Source organism: Nerophis ophidion, linkage group LG14, assembly GCF_033978795.1.
Source record: "Nerophis ophidion isolate RoL-2023_Sa linkage group LG14, RoL_Noph_v1.0, whole genome shotgun sequence".
In the NCBI taxonomy this organism is placed as follows: domain Eukaryota; kingdom Metazoa; phylum Chordata; class Actinopteri; order Syngnathiformes; family Syngnathidae; genus Nerophis; species Nerophis ophidion.
The window spans coordinates 54881867-54897873 of NC_084624.1; the positions used below are offsets into that span (position 1 = coordinate 54881867).

Genomic DNA, 16007 nt, shown 5'->3' on the forward strand with positions numbered 1-16007 from the left:
TATCATGTTGCATTATGCATATTATATTGCCTAAATGTATCCTAATCATTCTTTATATGTGTTCCCTCGAGACAGGGGTCGGGGACCTTTTTGGCTGAGGGAGCCACACAAGCCAAATATTTTAAAATATACTCCCGTGAGAGCCATACTATATTGTTTAACACTGAATACAACTAAATACTATATTGTTTAACACTGAATACAACTAAATACTATATTGTTTAACACTGAATACAACTAAATACTATATTGTTTAACACTGAATACAACTACATGCATGCATTTTTAAGCAAGACCAACATTTTTAGAGTGTAATAAGTCTCTGATTCTTTTTAATAACTGTTATTCTGAAGCTAACCAATAATAAATAAAATACTTCTTGCCAATAATGCGACTTCTTGAACAGGTGCGGTAGAAAAACGGATGGATGGATTAAAATGCATGAGAATGTTTTATATTTTGAACGTTATTTTTAACACTGACTACAAACGGACTTATTAATTACTTATCGTGTTAAGCAATGTCAGTTAAGATTCATCTGAGAGCCAGATGCAGTCATCAAAAGAGCCACATCTGGCTCTAAAGCAGTGGTTCTTAACCTTGTTGGAGGTACCAAACCCCACCAGGAGAAGTTTTAATGTACTGTTAGAATAATTATGTACATATATTATCACACAACTCTAGTATGCGTAAAGTCAGTTGCCATAGTTATTAGCTATTGTGTTCAAGCTGCATTTTTTCTATCTGTGCAAGGACAAAACCTCTTGTCTGAGGGGTGGCCTCCGCTGCAGATGTTGTATTTGTTTTAGCCCGCTAACAGCCAAGGACTTCAAGGACCTAAACTAAGATAAGATGACAGCACGCAGACAAAGCCGAAACAAGGAAATCACAAGGCCCCCGAGCACATTCCGTCACACATTGTGCGTACTGGACCTGCTTTGCATAACATATGTGACCACTCCTTTTAGAGGTTGCCTCAGTGGTGTTGACTATGGAACTCCTGAAAAAATAGAGGGACGCGGGAGCTGAACCTTAGAACGTAGGGCGAGACTGAGACTAAGTGTGCAGCGCCATGCGTTCTCCTCATGAGCTAAATTGAACTTTGTCTCTGCATGGTTCCTTGCTTCTTTGCCTGATTAATAGATGTCATCAGTGTTTGAACCTGACATTTACACGATGAGTCGGGTGTGTCTTGACCTCCGCCGAACCCCTGAGCCCCACTCACCGAACCCCTAGGGTTCGATCGAACCCAGGTTAAGAACCACTGCTCTAGAGCCATAGGTTCCCTACCCCTGCTGTAGACCACACACACCTCCAGTATACCACACTTGTCCAACTTCACCATTAAAGAGTGCCTAAAAAAGCTTCTCTGCCCTACTCTCCGAACTGAGTCCTTGTCCTAAGAAGATTTCAGACCAGCATTCCGCATCCAGACTAACCTACTCTCTCACACACATACAGTATGGAAGAATCAAGATATTGTTTCTCCAAGCGCATTTCAGAAAAAAAGTGAAAATTCCCGTTTTAATAAGTCGACATGTTGTCTTTTTACGAGACAAGAATTTTACGGGAACTAAACGGAACCTTGCGATGAAGCAATACAAATGAGGAAGACTAGAAAAAGAGGAACGATCCCTTCTTAACCCTGGCCTTTTCTTGTCCTCCGTCCGCTTCCACCACCACAACGCTCACACAGCGCTGTTGGGAAACAGGAAGAGCATGATGTGGATCGGGCTGGTCCTGAACCCTGAGCACGGCTGGCTGTGGTCTGACGGGAGGCCGATGCGATACCTCAGATGGAGCGCTGGTTCGTCACTTCACACGGTTGGCAGTATTTAAGAATAAGTCTCATGTTTAGTAACGAGTAGGATCTCTGCACTTTAGGTTATCCGCTTGCTAACCCGGGCCACAACTGCGCACTTCTGGACACAAGTGGGCTGCACAGGTGGCAGACGTTATCCTGTGGCAAGAAAATAGGCTACATCTGCTTCAAAGCCGGAGCTCCGCCAGAGATTTATCGGTGTAAAGAATCCCCCTCCAAGTGTCAGAGTCGTAAGTTGTAGCTCACTGAGGAATCTTCATTTCTTTTGTTTTGTTTTTTTTTGGTCATCAGTGCAGGAAGGCTTCTGTTCAAGCCCGTGGATTCCCTACAATGGCCACTGCTTCCACCTCGTCCGTACTCCGAAGGCGTGGATCGACGCCCAGAGGGACTGTCGCAAGGAGGAGGGGGAACTTGTGAGCATGCGCAACGTGGAGGACTTCAGCTTTGTCGTCTCTCAACTCGGATTCGGTGGGTGAACACTACTTTTGTCCTGAATAAGCAGCAGGTGAATTGCTTTTAAAGACCTACTGAAATGAGATGTTCTTATTTAAACGGGGATAGCAGGTCCATTCTATGTGTCATACTTCATCATTTCGCCATATTGCCATATTTTTGCCGAAAAGGATTTAGTAGAGAACATCCACGATAAAGTTCGCCACTGTCGGTGTTAAAGGGGAACGTTATCACAATTTCAAAAGCGTTAAAAACAATACAAATCAGTTCCCAGTGGCTTGTTTTATTTTTCTAAGTTTTTTTCAAAATTTTACACCTCCCGGAATATCCCTAAAAAAAGCTTTAAAGTGCCTGACTTTCGCTATCCGTAAATCCACCGTCCATTTCCCTGTGACGTCATACAGTGCTGCCAATACAAACAACATGGCGGTTACCACAGCAAGATATAGCGACATTAGCTCGGATTCAGACTCGGATTTCAGTGGCTTAAGCGACTCAACAGATTACGCATGTATTGAAACAGATGGTCGGAGTATGGAGGCAGATAGCAAAAACTAAATTGAAGAAGAAATTGAAGCTATTGAGCGAATAGCTATTGACGCTATTCGGCCATAGCTTGGGTGTACCTAATGAAGTGGCCCATAGCGTGGCTGCCTTATTAGCATCGCCGGTAAAATGTGCGGACCAAACGATCAGGACTTTCGCATCTTGTGACACTGGAGCAACTTAAATCCGTCGATTGGTTAGTGTTTGTTTCGCATTAAATGTGGGTATCTAGTTTCAAATGTACATACAGCTAGCGTAAATAGCATGGTAGCATCGATTAGCCTTGCTTGTTATCATCGATTAGCTGGCAGTCATGCTGCGACCAAATATGTCTGATTAGCGCATAAGTCAACAACATCAACAAAACTCACCTTTGTGATTTCGTTGACTTAATGGTTGCAAATGCATCTGCAGGTTATCCATACATCTCTGTGCCATGTCTGTCTTAGCATCGCCGGTCAAATGTGAAGACACTCTGGTACATTCAATGGGGGTCTGGCGGCAGATTTCTTGCCAGTGGTGCAACTTGAATCCCTCCCTGTTAGTGTTGTTACACCCTCCGACAACACACCCACCAGGCATGATGTCTCCAAGGTTCCAAAAAATAGTCGAAAAAACAGAAAATAACAGAGCTGAGACCCGGTGTTTGTAATGTGAAAATGAATATGGCGGGTGTGTTACCTCGATGTGACGTCACGTTCTGATGTGACGTCATCGCTACAAGACCGATAAACAGAAAGGCGTTAATTCGCCAAAATTCACCCATTTAGAGTTCGGAAATCGGTTAAAAAGATACATGGTCTTTTTTCTGCAACATCAAGGTATATATTGACGCTTACATAGGTCTGCTGATAATGTTCCCCTTTAATAGAAAAGCCCTGCCTCTACCGGAAGTCGCAGACGATGACTTCACAAGTGTGGGGGCTCCTCACATATTCACATTGTTTTTAGTAGGAGCCTCCAACAAAAAGTGCTCTTCGGACCGAGAAAACGACAATTTCCCCATTAATTTGACCGAAGATGAAAGATTTGTGTTTGAGGATATTGATAGCGATGGACTATAAAAAAAAAAAAAAAAAAACAAGGTTAAAAAAAAAAAATGCATTGGGGCGGATTCCGATGTTTTTAAACACATTTACTAGGAAAATTCCGGGAAATCCCTTATCTTTCTATTGTGTTGCTAGTGTTTTAGTGAGTTAAATAGTACCTGATAGTCGGAGGGGTGTGTCCACGGGTGTCTTGATGCTAGTGTCTCAGGGAAGTCGACGGCAGCTTCATGGAGGGCACAAGCTCAGCTTTTCTACGGTAAGAAGCGACATTTTAACCACAATTTTCTCACCGAAACCTGCTGGTTGACATTTGGTCGTGTTTCATGTTGGCTTGACCGCGCTCTGATCCACAGTAAATTTTCACCTCCGGGAATTTTAAACAAGGAATCACCGTGTGTTTGTGTGGCTAAAGCTTCCCAACTCCATCTTTCTACTGTGACTTCTCCAATATTAATTGAACAAATTGCAAAAGATTCAGCAACACAGATGTCCAAAATACTGTGTAATTATGCCGTTAAAGCAGACGACTTTTAGCTGTGTGTGTGTGCAGCGCTCATACTTCCTAAAAACTCGACGTTTTCAAGACGAAACTCCCGGGAAATTTAAAATTGCAATTTAGTAAACTAAAGCGGCCGTATTGTCATGTGTTGCAATGTTAATATTTCATCATTGATATATAAACTATCAGACTGTGTGGTCGGTAGTAGTGGCTTTCAGTAGGCCTTTAAGGCAATTTAAAACAAAAACCTGACTTTTACATAAAACCATAATAATTCAATACTACTTTATTTATTCGGGGACGTCGTGTCAAGGTTAGGAGAGTAGCCGTGCCAGCAACCTGAGGGTTCCTGGTTTTATATATATATATATATATATATATATACACACATATATATATATACATATATATATATATATATACATATATATATATATATATATACACACACACACACACACACACACACACACACACACACACACACACACACACACACACACACACACACACACACACACACACACACACACACACACACACACACACACAGTGTTTCCCCCAGAAAATGTGTTGGTTTAGGTCAGGGGTCGGGAACCTTTTTGGCTGAGAGAGCCAAGAAGCCAAATATTTTAAAATGTATTTCCGTAAGAGCCATATAATATATTTTTAACACTGAACACAACAAAAAGTGTACATTTTTAAGTAAGACCAACATTTCTAGAGTATAATAGGTCTCTTATTCTTTGTAATAACGTTGTTATTCTGAAGTTAACTTAGGAGGGGGGTGGCCTGCGGGCCTGCAGCGAAGCAGGGTGTTGCCAGGACCGGTCTCGAAATCAACGACAGGTGTGTGTAAATGGCCCACCTGGCCCTTGTTGAATAACCCCAAGAGGCTAGCCCTACACTAACCAATAATAAATAAATTATTTCTTACCTTTAAGGCAACTTCTTGAACAGGTGTGGTAGAAAAAAGGTTGGATGGATTCAAATGCATGAGCATTTTTATATTTTTAACGTTATTTCTAACACTGTGATTACAAGTGGAATTATTCATTACTTATTGTGTTATGCAGTGTCAGCTCAGATTTATCCGAGAGCCAGATGCAGTCATCAAAAGAGCCACACCTGGCTCGCGAGCCAAAAGTTCCCTACCCCTGGTTTAGGTGGTGTCTCTCTAGGGGGAAGCCGCCCGGGACAGGCGGACAGAAGGGGAAGGGGCTGGGCGGGTGTAAGAAACAATGTCATTTGGCCTGTCGCCCGTCTCTATCTCACCACAGCCTGGGGGGGCAATAGACTACAGACTGTGGTGAAGTAGGCCGGCTTCGTCGCATGAAGAAGCCTACAATTTTTGGTTGTGTTTCCCGTTCCGAATGCTGAGTGGCAATATATGATATATATCTCAATATTTTTTCCGTAAAGTCAAAACAAAACACAAAACAGTCCTAGTTACCTGAGATACTAAGTATGTCATTATTTTGTCTTAGTAAGTCAATATTCACTAAGTCAAAATAATGACATACTTAGTATCTCAGGTAACTAGGACTGTTTTGTGTTTGTTTTGACGTTTCGGAAAATATGATACTTTTTTTTTGACTTAGTCATTATTTTGTCTTAGTAAGTCAATATTTACTAAGTCAAAATAATGACTATGTCAAATTAATGACAATAAGCGTTTGGAAAAGAGTTAAAAGTGGGACCACATGCTGACATATGCTCAGCTCATCATTCTTAATTTACAAGACAAAAAAAAAAAATACTAATAATTTATTTTTTCATTTTTTTTTTCATTTTAAGACTTTAGTTTAGGCGGTGGCTCTTTGTTGTTAAGGCGGCCGCCTTAACAACAAAATGCTGCGGGAAACCCTGTATACACATGTATATATTAAAAACATTAGTTTCATTTAAATTATTCACACTTTTTTGTTTAGTGTTTAAATATAATAATACGTGTACAAAGTCACAAATATGCCTATTGTGTTTTTAGTTTGTACATGTATTAATCATTGAATTAAAATGGTAATATTTATTATAAAATAATAATAATAATAGTAATAGATTCGTAAAAAGCTATTTACATTGAGCAAACAACCTCAAAGTTCTACTGTGTATTAAGAAAAAAGACAATAAAAACTAGAACTAGCACGCATATATCTTTTTTAAAAATAAGGGTTTTTAAGCCTTATTTAACAAAAAATATTGTCTTGTTGTATTTAATCAAATTTGAATTGATTTGATTTTGTTTATTTATTTATAATATTTATAGAAATTCATCAAAATGCTTATTGTTTGTAAGGTTTTGTAATAAATGTTGAAATAATATATTTTTTAAATAGTTTAGTTGTATTAATTTCATTTAAATGTATTCATTTCATTATTTATTATTAATTAATTTAGTTGTTGTTTGTTCATCTATAATACATACTCCTAAACCTTAGAGATTGTTATTTTTTTTATTGTGTTTTTAGGTTTTTTTACATAGTCGAATTAAATATTGAGTCATTATATTAATTCATTAAAAAAGATTCTACCCACAAAGTCACTTCCGTTGTGTCCTTCAACAACACACTTCACCTTTCGATCTGATGGGTCGTGGCTAATGTGTTGAAAGGCGGGTCCCGTCATTAGTGTGTGTGTGTGTGTGTGTGTGTGTGTGTGTGTGTGTGTGTGTGTGTGTGTGTGTGTGTGTGTGTGTGAATGTGGAAATAGTGTCAAAGCGCATTGAGTACCTTGAAGGTAGAAATTCGCTATACAAGTACAACCCATCTACCTAATATTATATGGGAAATTATATATATTTTTTTTTCTTTATTAATCAGTCCAACAAGATAATACACAATAACACCATAAAAATGCAATTCAAATTCCAAAACCAAACCTGGCCCAGCAACATTCAGAGTAGCAATCAACAGAGCAACTGAGAGGACACACAAACATGACACAAAACAATCCAAAAGTAGTCAAACAAAAAGGAATAACATCAACAACAGATCAATATTAATAAGATTTCCAACAAAGCAGTAATTAGAAATCCCATCAGCCATTTAAGAAAAATAAAAACATGTAAAAAATGAACATTAGTGTCAGAGTGGCTTACACTCGCATCTCATCTCATAAGCTGGACAACACACTGTGTCCAATATTCTCGAAAAAAGATAACATAAGGCATATTTTAGGTTCAATTAATAAAAACCCTGTTTCCATATGAGTTGGAAATTGTGTTAGATGTAAATATAAACGGAATACAATGATTTGCAAATCAGTTTCAAGCCATATTCAGTTGAATATGCTACAAAGACAACATATTTGATGTTCAAACTCATAAACATTTTTTTGTTTGCAAATAATCATTAACTTTGGAATTTGATGCCAGCAACACGTGACAAAGAAGTTGGGAAAGGTGGCAATAATTACTGATAAAGTTGAGTAACGCTCATGAAACACTTATATGGAACATCCCACAGGTGTGCAGGCTAATTGGGAACAGGTGGGTGCCATGATTGGGTATAAAAACAGCTTCCATGAAATGCTAAGTCATTCACAAACAAGGATGGGGGGAGGGTCACCAATTTTTAAGCAAATTGTCGAACAGTTTTAGAACAACATTTCTCAACGAGCTATTGCAAGGAACTTAGGGATTTTACCATATATGGTCCGTAAAATCATCAAAAGGTTCAGAGAATCTGGAGAAATCACTGCACGTAAGCGATGATAATACAGGCCTTTGACCCCTCAGGCGGTACTGCATCAAAAACCGACATCAGTGTGTAAAGGATATCACCACATGGGCTCAGGAACACTTCAGAAAACCATTGTCAGTAACTACAGTTGGTCACTACATCTGTAAGTGCAAGTTAAAACTCTGCTATGCAAAGCCAAACCCATTTATCAACAATATCCTGAAACGCCGCCGGCTTCTCTGGGCCCGAGCTCACCTAAGATGGACTGATGCAAAGTGGAAAGGTGTTCTGTGGTCTGACGAGTCCACATTTCAAATTATATTTGGAAACAGAGGCCGTGGTGTCCTCAAAGACAGAGGAAAATAACCATTCAGATTGTTATAGGCGCAAATCAAATCAAACCAACTTTATTTATAAAGCACATTCACAATTTACCACAAGGAGTAGCCAAAGTGCTGTACGATGGGCAGGTTAAAAGATAATACGAGAACCGAGCAAACAACACAACACAAACAGAACATGATGAAAAATAAAAGATAAAAAGTTCAAAAGCCAGCATGTGTGATGGTATGGAGGTGCATTAGTGCCCAAGACATGGGTAACTTACACATGTGTGATGGTATGGGGGTGTATTAGTGAACAAGACATGGGTAACTTACACATGTGTGATGGTATGGGGGTGTATTAGTGCCCAAGGCATGGGTAACTTACACATGTGTGATGGTATGGGGGTGTATTAGTGCCCAAGGCATGACTAACTTACACATGTGTGATGGTATGGGGGTGTATTAGTGAACAAGACATGGGTAACTTACACATGTGTGATGGTATGGGGGTGTATTAGTGAACAAGACATGGGTAACTTACACATGTGTGATGGTATGGGGGTGTATTAGTGAACAAGACATGGGTAACTTACACATGTGTGATGGTATGGGGGTGTATTAGTGCCCAAGACATGGGTAACTTACACATGTGTGATGGTATGGGGGTGTATTAGTGCCCAAGGCATGGGTAACTTACACATGTGTGATGGTATGGGGGTGTATTAGTGAACAAGACATGGGTAACTTACACATGTGTGATGGTATGGGGGTGTATTAGTGAACAAGACATGGGTAACTTACACATGTGTGATGGTATGGGGGTGTATTAGTGAACAAGACATGGGTAACTTACACATGTGTGATGGTATGGGGGTGTATTAGTGAACAAGACATGGGTAACTTACACATGTGTGATGGTATGGGGGTGTATTAGTGAACAAGACATGGGTAACTTACACATGTGTGATGGTATGGGGGTGTATTAGTGAACAAGACATGGGTAACTTACACATGTGTGATGGTATGGGGGTGTATTAGTGAACAAGACATGGGTAACTTACACATGTGTGATGGTATGGGGGTGTATTAGTGAACAAGACATGGGTAACTTACACATGTGTGATGGTATGGGGGTGTATTAGTGAACAAGACATGGGTAACTTACACATGTGTGATGGTATGGGGGTGTATTAGTGCCCAAGGCATGGGTAACTTACACATGTGTGATGGTATGGGGGTGTATTAGTGCCCAAGGCATGGGTAACTTACACATGTGTGATGGTATGGGGGTGTATTAGTGAACAAGACATGGGTAACTTACACATGTGTGATGGTATGGGGGTGTATTAGTGAACAAGACATGGGTAACTTACACATGTGTGATGGTATGGGGGTGTATTAGTGCCCAAGGCATGGGTAACTTACACATGTGTGATGGTATGGGGGTGTATTAGTGCCCAAGGCATGACTAACTTACACATGTGTGATGGTATGGGGGTGTATTAGTGAACAAGACATGGGTAACTTACACATGTGTGATGGTATGGGGGTGTATTAGTGAACAAGACATGGGTAACTTACACATGTGTGATGGTATGGGGGTGTATTAGTGAACAAGACATGGGTAACTTACACATGTGTGATGGTATGGGGGTGTATTAGTGCCCAAGACATGGGTAACTTACACATGTGTGATGGTATGGGGGTGTATTAGTGCCCAAGGCATGGGTAACTTACACATGTGTGATGGTATGGGGGTGTATTAGTGAACAAGACATGGGTAACTTACACATGTGTGATGGTATGGGGGTGTATTAGTGAACAAGACATGGGTAACTTACACATGTGTGATGGTATGGGGGTGTATTAGTGAACAAGACATGGGTAACTTACACATGTGTGATGGTATGGGCGTGTATTAGTGAACAAGACATGGGTAACTTACACATGTGTGATGGTATGGGGGTGTATTAGTGAACAAGACATGGGTAACTTACACATGTGTGATGGTATGGGGGTGTATTAGTGAACAAGACATGGGTAACTTACACATGTGTGATGGTATGGGGGTGTATTAGTGAACAAGACATGGGTAACTTACACATGTGTGATGGTATGGGGGTGTATTAGTGAACAAGACATGGGTAACTTACACATGTGTGATGGTATGGGGGTGTATTAGTGAACAAGACATGGGTAACTTACACATGTGTGATGGTATGGGGGTGTATTAGTGCCCAAGGCATGGGTAACTTACACATGTGTGATGGTATGGGGGTGTATTAGTGCCCAAGGCATGGGTAACTTACACATGTGTGATGGTATGGGGGTGTATTAGTGAACAAGACATGGGTAACTTACACATGTGTGATGGTATGGGGGTGTATTAGTGAACAAGACATGGGTAACTTACACATGTGTGATGGTATGGGGGTGTATTAGTGCCCAAGGCATGGGTAACTTACACATGTGTGATGGTATGGGGGTGTATTAGTGCCCAAGGCATGACTAACTTACACATGTGTGATGGTATGGGGGTGTATTAGTGAACAAGACATGGGTAACTTACACATGTGTGATGGTATGGGGGTGTATTAGTGAACAAGACATGGGTAACTTACACATGTGTGATGGTATGGGGGTGTATTAGTGAACAAGACATGGGTAACTTACACATGTGTGATGGTATGGGGGTGTATTAGTGCCCAAGACATGGGTAACTTACACATGTGTGATGGTATGGGGGTGTATTAGTGCCCAAGGCATGGGTAACTTACACATGTGTGATGGTATGGGGGTGTATTAGTGAACAAGACATGGGTAACTTACACATGTGTGATGGTATGGGGGTGTATTAGTGAACAAGACATGGGTAACTTACACATGTGTGATGGTATGGGGGTGTATTAGTGAACAAGACATGGGTAACTTACACATGTGTGATGGTATGGGGGTGTATTAGTGAACAAGACATGGGTAACTTACACATGTGTGATGGTATGGGGGTGTATTAGTGCCCAAGGCATGGGTAACTTACACATCTGTGAAGGCACCATTAATGCTGAAAGGTCCATACAGGTTTTGGAACAACATATGTTTTCATCCAAGCAACGTTATCAACATTATTTCAGCAAGACAAGTGTTAGAACAGCATGGCTTCGTAAAAAAAGAGTGCGGGTACTTTCCTGCCCCGCATGTGGTCCAGACAAGTCTCCCATGGAAAATGTGTGGGCATTATGAAGTGTAAAATAGGACAGCGGAGACCCCGGACTGTTGAAGGACTGAAGCTCTACATAAAACAAGAATAAGAAAGAATTCCACTTTCAAAGCTTCAACAATTAGTTTCCTCAGTTCCTAAACGTTTATTGAGTGTTGTTCAAAGAAAAGGTGATGTAACACAGTGGTGAACATGCCCTTTCCCAACTACTTTGGCACGTGTTGCAGCCATGAAATTCTAAGTGAATTATTATTTGCAAAAAAATATAAAGTTTATGAGTTTGAACATCAAATATCTTATCTTTGTAGCATATTCAACTGAATATGGCTTGAAAAGGATTTGCAAATCATTGTATTCTGTTTATATTTACATCTAACACAATTTCCCAACTCATATGGAAACGGGGTTTGTACATCACTGCATAGGTTATGTTCCAGCACGTAAGCGAAAAAGGAAGTCCTCACAATCGCTACCGTGAGCCTCACAGGTGTGTCGTCAATGAGCTCAAATGTCGGAATGCCCACAGGCTCCACCGACGAGCTTTGGATCGGCCTCAACGACAGGAGGACGGAGGGCCTGTTCGAGTGGAGTGACCTTGAGGATGTCACCTTCACCAGCTGGCAGTACGGCGAGCCCACTATCTCGGAACAGGATGACTGCGTTCTCATGAGGGGCGAGGTACAACGTGTGCAACGTTCTAGAAGGGGCAATGCTGCAGCTCTGTGTGATGTGAGCATGCAACAGCTGTTTGGTTTTTCCACGTCTCTGGCAGAAGGGCAACTGGGCGGATCGCTCCTGCGATGAAAAGCACGGCTTCGTCTGCATGAAGCGTAGCGGCACCACGCACACAGCGGATGAAATCGACGTGGATGTTGGCTGCAAAGCTGTGAGTCAACTCTACTTTCAACAGGCAAGCTCGGTTCGGCTTCAATCTATGTGCTTCCCAATGACCCAGGGGTGGAAGAGACATGGCTCTTACTGTTACTTTGTGGGGACGGAGACAAGAACGTTTGACGAGGCCAAAGACCACTGCAAGGCATTGGACTCCAGTTTAGCGGACGTGTTTAACGGGTAAGGCTATTTCCTAATTACCACCTCGCTGCCCTGATAGTGTGAAGAGATGACATTTATGGCAGTGTTTTTTAACATTTTTTTATGCCGAGGCACATTTTCTGCAGGAATCATTAAAAAACGGAACTCAGTTGACAGTAAAAAGTCGTAATTGTTGGATGTGACTTTAAAGCAGGGGTCGGGAACCTTTTTGGCTGAGAGAGCCATGAAAGCCAAATATTCCATCCATCCATCCATTTTCTACCGCTTATTCCCTTTACGGGTCGCGGGGGGCGCTGGCGCCTATCTCAGCTACAATCGGGCGGAAGGCGGGGTACACCCTGGACAAGTCGCGACACCATCACAGGGCCAACACAGATAGACAGACAACATTCACACACTAGGGACCATTTAGTGTTGCCAGTCAACCTATCCCCAGGTGCATGTCTTTGGAGGTGGGAGGGGCCTATCCCCAGGTGCATGTCTTTGGAGGTGGGAGGGGCCTATCCCCAGGTGCATGTCTTTGGAGGTGGGAGGGGCCTATCCCCAGGTGCATGTCTTTGGAGGTGGGAGGGGCCTATCCCCAGGTGCATGTCTTTGGAGGTGGGAGGAAGCCGGAGTACCCGGAGGGAACCCACGCATTCACGGGGAGAACATGCAAACTCCACACAGAAAGATCCCGAGCCTGGATTTGAACCCAAGACTGCAGGACCTTCGTATTGTGAGGCAGACGCACTAACCCCTCTTCCACCGTGAAGCCCGAAAGCCAAATATTTCAAAATGTATTTCCGTGAGAGCCATATCATATTTTTTAACACTGAATACAACTAAATGCGTGCATTTTTAAGTAAGACCAACATTTTTTGAGTATATAAATCTCTTATTCTTTTTAATAACATTGTTATTCTGAAGCTAACCAATAATAAATCAAATGTCATGTCTGTTGATCATGTTTTTGTTTGGCCATGTGCTGTTTGTCTTTTGGACTCTTTAAGTTCCTGTTTTTTTTTCCATTCCCTTGTCTGGTTTCCTTGATTACTCGTTTCGTCCACCTGTCTCTGGTGGAAGAAATGCCCGCTCACCTGCTTCCGAGCACTAATCACAGGCAGTATTTAAGCTTGTCTTTGCCAGTCAGTCGCCCTGGCGTCAATGTGATCTTTTCTTGCTCTGTGCTGACTTGTTTCATGCCTTGCCATGGTTTCATGCTTCATGCCAAGTAAGTTTGGTTTGATTTATGTTCATAGTCTGTTTATGCGTTAGCTTTCTTCCTTAGCCCAAGTTGTGCCTACGCTGTGAGCGATTTTTGTTTGTATCTTTTTTTTAGTTTAAATTAAGTCATGTTTTTACCTAAATGCCATGTCCCGAGTGGCCCGTCTGACTTCCTGGGGGAACGACCACGCAGCAAGCTGCGACCCCCCATCGTGACATAAAATACTTCTTGCGATTAATGCGACTTCTTGAACAGGTGCGGTAGGAAACGGATGGATGCATTTAAATGCATGAGAATGTTTTATATTTTGAACGTTATTTTTAGCACTGTGAATTCCAGCGGAATTATTCATTACTTATCGTGTTAAGCAATGTCAGCTAAGATTTATCTGAGAGCCAGATGCAGTCATCAAAAGAGCCACATCTGGCTCTAGAGCCATAGGTTCCCTACCCCTGCTTTAAAGCATAACCCAGGGGTCCCCAAACATTTTTGCACCACGGACCGGTTTAATGTAGGCATTATTTTCAGGGACCGGCTTTCCACTTGTGCCGGATACAAATACAGCAAAAATAAGTGCATGAAAAATACAAGTTACTAGGTGTGTAACGGTACGTGTATTTGTATTGAACCGTTTTGGTACGGGGGTTTCGGTTCGGTTCGGGGATGTACCGAACGAGTTTCTTAAAGGCCTACTGAAATGAGATGTTCTTATTCAAACGGGGATAGCAGCTCCATTCTATGTGTCATACTTCATCATTTCGCGATATTGCCATATTTTTGCTGAAAAGGATTTAGTAGAGAACATCCACGATAATGTTTGCAACTTTTGGTCGCTAATAAAAAGGCCTTGCCTGTACCGGAAGTCACAGACGATGACGTCACAAGTGTGAGGGCTCCTCACATCCTCACATTGTTTCTAATGGGAGCCTCCAGCAACAAGAGCTATTCGGACCCAGAAAACGACAATTTCCCCATTAATTTGAGCGAGAGTGAAAGATTTGTGGATGATGATAATGATAGCGAAGGACTAGAAAAAATAAATTATAAAAGAAATTAAGTCTAAAAAAAAAAAGGCGATTGCATTGGGACGGATTCAGATGTTTTTAGACACATTTACTAGGATCATTCTGGGAAATCCCTTATCTTTCTATTGTGTTGCTAGTGTTTTAGTGAGTTAAATAGTACCTAATAGTTTGAGGGGTGTGTCCACGGGTGTCTTGAGGCCAGTCTCTGAGGGAAGTCGACGGCAGCTGCATGGACGGTGCAAGCTCAGCTGATCTCCGGTAAGAGGCGACCTATTACCACAATTCTCTCACCGAAACCTGCCGGTTGACATGTGGTCGGGAACCATGTTCGCTTGACCGCTCTGATCCATAGTAAAGCTTTACCTCCGGGAATCTTAAACAAGGAAACACCTTGTGTTTGTGTGGCTAAAGGATAAAGCTCCCCACCTCCATCTTTCTACTTTGATGTCTCCATTATTAATTGAACAAATTGCAAGAGATTCAGCAACACAGATGTCCAGAATACTGTTTAATTGCGCGATGAAAAGAGACGACTTTGAGCACGCGTCATCATGATCTAAAGGATGCATAACGTAACCCCAGCCTCTACTGTAGCGTCTACTCTATGCGCCTTAGGATGCGGTGCACCTTATATATGAACACAGTTTTAAAATAGGTCATTCATTGAAGGTGCTCCTTATAATCCGGTGCGCCTTATAGTGCGGAAAATACGGTAACGTGTTCATCCACCACTGTATATATCGGTATCGGTTGATATCGGAATCTGTAATTATGAGTTGGACAATATCGGAATATCAAATATTGGCCAAAAAAAGCCATTATCGAACTACTCACGACCTACCGATCTCAGGGCAGTCACTCTAACCACTAGGCCACTAAGTAGGTTCATCGGCAGAATCGGTTCTCACCCGTCATTTGAAAGAGCCATTCCAAAAGACTCATCTCGTTCACAAAGGTCCCGTCTCTAGTATCGTATCACTCTACTTCTTCTTGCTTTGTTGGCATGGAAAATTGTTCTTAGGAACAGTCTGACTGAGTGTACCAAATTTGGTATCCATCCCAAAACCATGAGACCTGTATATTTATATGTCCATCCATCCATCCATCATCTTCCGCTTATCCGAGGTCGG

General features: G+C 41.6%; 2 protein-coding genes across 2 annotated transcripts in view; one reads left to right on the forward strand and one right to left on the reverse strand.

The window, feature by feature from the left end:
* Nucleotides 1–16007, reverse strand: part of si:ch211-106h4.4 (MAM and LDL-receptor class A domain-containing protein 1) — a 208028-nt gene that overhangs the window by 148977 nt on the left and 43044 nt on the right. The gene's annotated exons all lie outside the window — the stretch shown is intronic.
* mrc1b (mannose receptor, C type 1b) overlaps nucleotides 1–16007 on the forward strand; it is a 49349-nt gene that overhangs the window by 7280 nt on the left and 26062 nt on the right. Inside the window, exons 5-10 of the mRNA XM_061921076.1 lie at nucleotides 1697–1807; nucleotides 1885–2022; nucleotides 2114–2290; nucleotides 12119–12270; nucleotides 12365–12478; nucleotides 12548–12663. Of these exons, the coding sequence (XP_061777060.1) occupies nucleotides 1697–1807; nucleotides 1885–2022; nucleotides 2114–2290; nucleotides 12119–12270; nucleotides 12365–12478; nucleotides 12548–12663 (808 nt within the window). The remainder of the gene's footprint in view (nucleotides 1–1696; nucleotides 1808–1884; nucleotides 2023–2113; nucleotides 2291–12118; nucleotides 12271–12364; nucleotides 12479–12547; nucleotides 12664–16007) is intronic.